Source organism: Theobroma umbraticum, unplaced genomic scaffold (genome assembly GCF_002168275.2).
Source record: "Theobroma umbraticum cultivar Fairchild unplaced genomic scaffold, ASM216827v3 scaffold_2.0, whole genome shotgun sequence".
In the NCBI taxonomy this organism is placed as follows: Eukaryota; Viridiplantae; Streptophyta; class Magnoliopsida; order Malvales; family Malvaceae; genus Theobroma; species Theobroma umbraticum.
Window position 1 is genome coordinate 148,958 of NW_018397277.1, and position 1,142 is coordinate 150,099.

At 35.5% G+C, this 1,142-nt stretch overlaps 1 protein-coding gene across 1 annotated transcript in view; it reads left to right on the top strand.

Annotated features, from left to right (window-relative positions):
* LOC110427613 (serine carboxypeptidase-like 44) overlaps positions 1-1,142 on the top strand; it is a 69,933-nt gene that overhangs the window by 5,128 nt on the left and 63,663 nt on the right. The window contains exon 3 of the mRNA XM_021443155.1: positions 892-1,003. Coding sequence (XP_021298830.1) covers positions 892-1,003 — 112 coding nt within the window. The remainder of the gene's footprint in view (positions 1-891; positions 1,004-1,142) is intronic.

Below are 1,142 nucleotides of genomic sequence, written 5' to 3' on the forward strand. Positions count from 1 at the left end.
CTATCTTAACCACATTAACACAAATTACGCATAAAATTAACTAAGATTTGATTGACTCACCTAAATTAACTAATTTAAAATAATTAAATAAAATCAACTAATTTTTATGCATTACTACAAGAACTAAGCAAAATTATTATTAAAATTAAGCCCAAATAACTGTATATCATAGAGTTATCAATGACCCATTCGATGATGATAATTTCGAACATGGATTTTTTATTAGGATTGAGTGGACTCCTACGCCTTGTGACTATGTGTGCTTGTAAGGATGGTGGTAAGCAAGGACAGTGTATTGGCCCTGCCTATGATTCCTACTTGCAGTGCTTTGATACCATCCATTAACACTACTTCGGATGATGACTTTGTATTTGATGCGCCTAGCTGATATTACTCTAGGTGATGCCGACCATTGGGAGATTACTCTGAACGATGAATTTGATTCTCTACTCGTTGCTTCAAGATGCGTGTGATTTGATTCTCCACCAGTGACTTTGCCCTGAACATGATTTGACTTCATCGGTTGACCACCATGCGTGATTTGATGATGTCTAAGGAAACACCAATCAAAGATTATGATTTAATTGGTGAGCATTATGATATAGCCTCAGATAAGCTTAGAAAAATTTGATTTCAATTGGATATGGTATTATGGCAACTAGCATGTGCCTATGGGTATTTATTATGATATTGATATGAGGATAAGCCTAGTGATACATATACCAATGTGGAGACTCTTTGGGGATGACTGATGTACCCTTAACATTGAAGATGTTTGTTTGAATATTTATTTGCACTGGTAGTGCAATAATTATGTGTTTTTATATATTTGATTTATTGACATACTTTGCTGAGTATTAGATGACTCACCTATTTTTGTATCATGTGCAGATAAATAAGCCATTGGACAGTGCTTGGTTAGGTGACAAACCAATTTTGGCATCTGATAGGTCCCCATCCCATTGGGTCACTCCACTAAGTTTGTCACAAGCTTCCACACTTGGTATAATTGTTATGCATGTAGCCACGCTATGCCATCAAACTTGTGTTAAGGGTTGTTAGTATGAACCTTCCTTAAAGGCCAATGCATGGCCTTATGAACATTGTTAAATGATAATGTAAAGAATATTTGCCAAGGAATG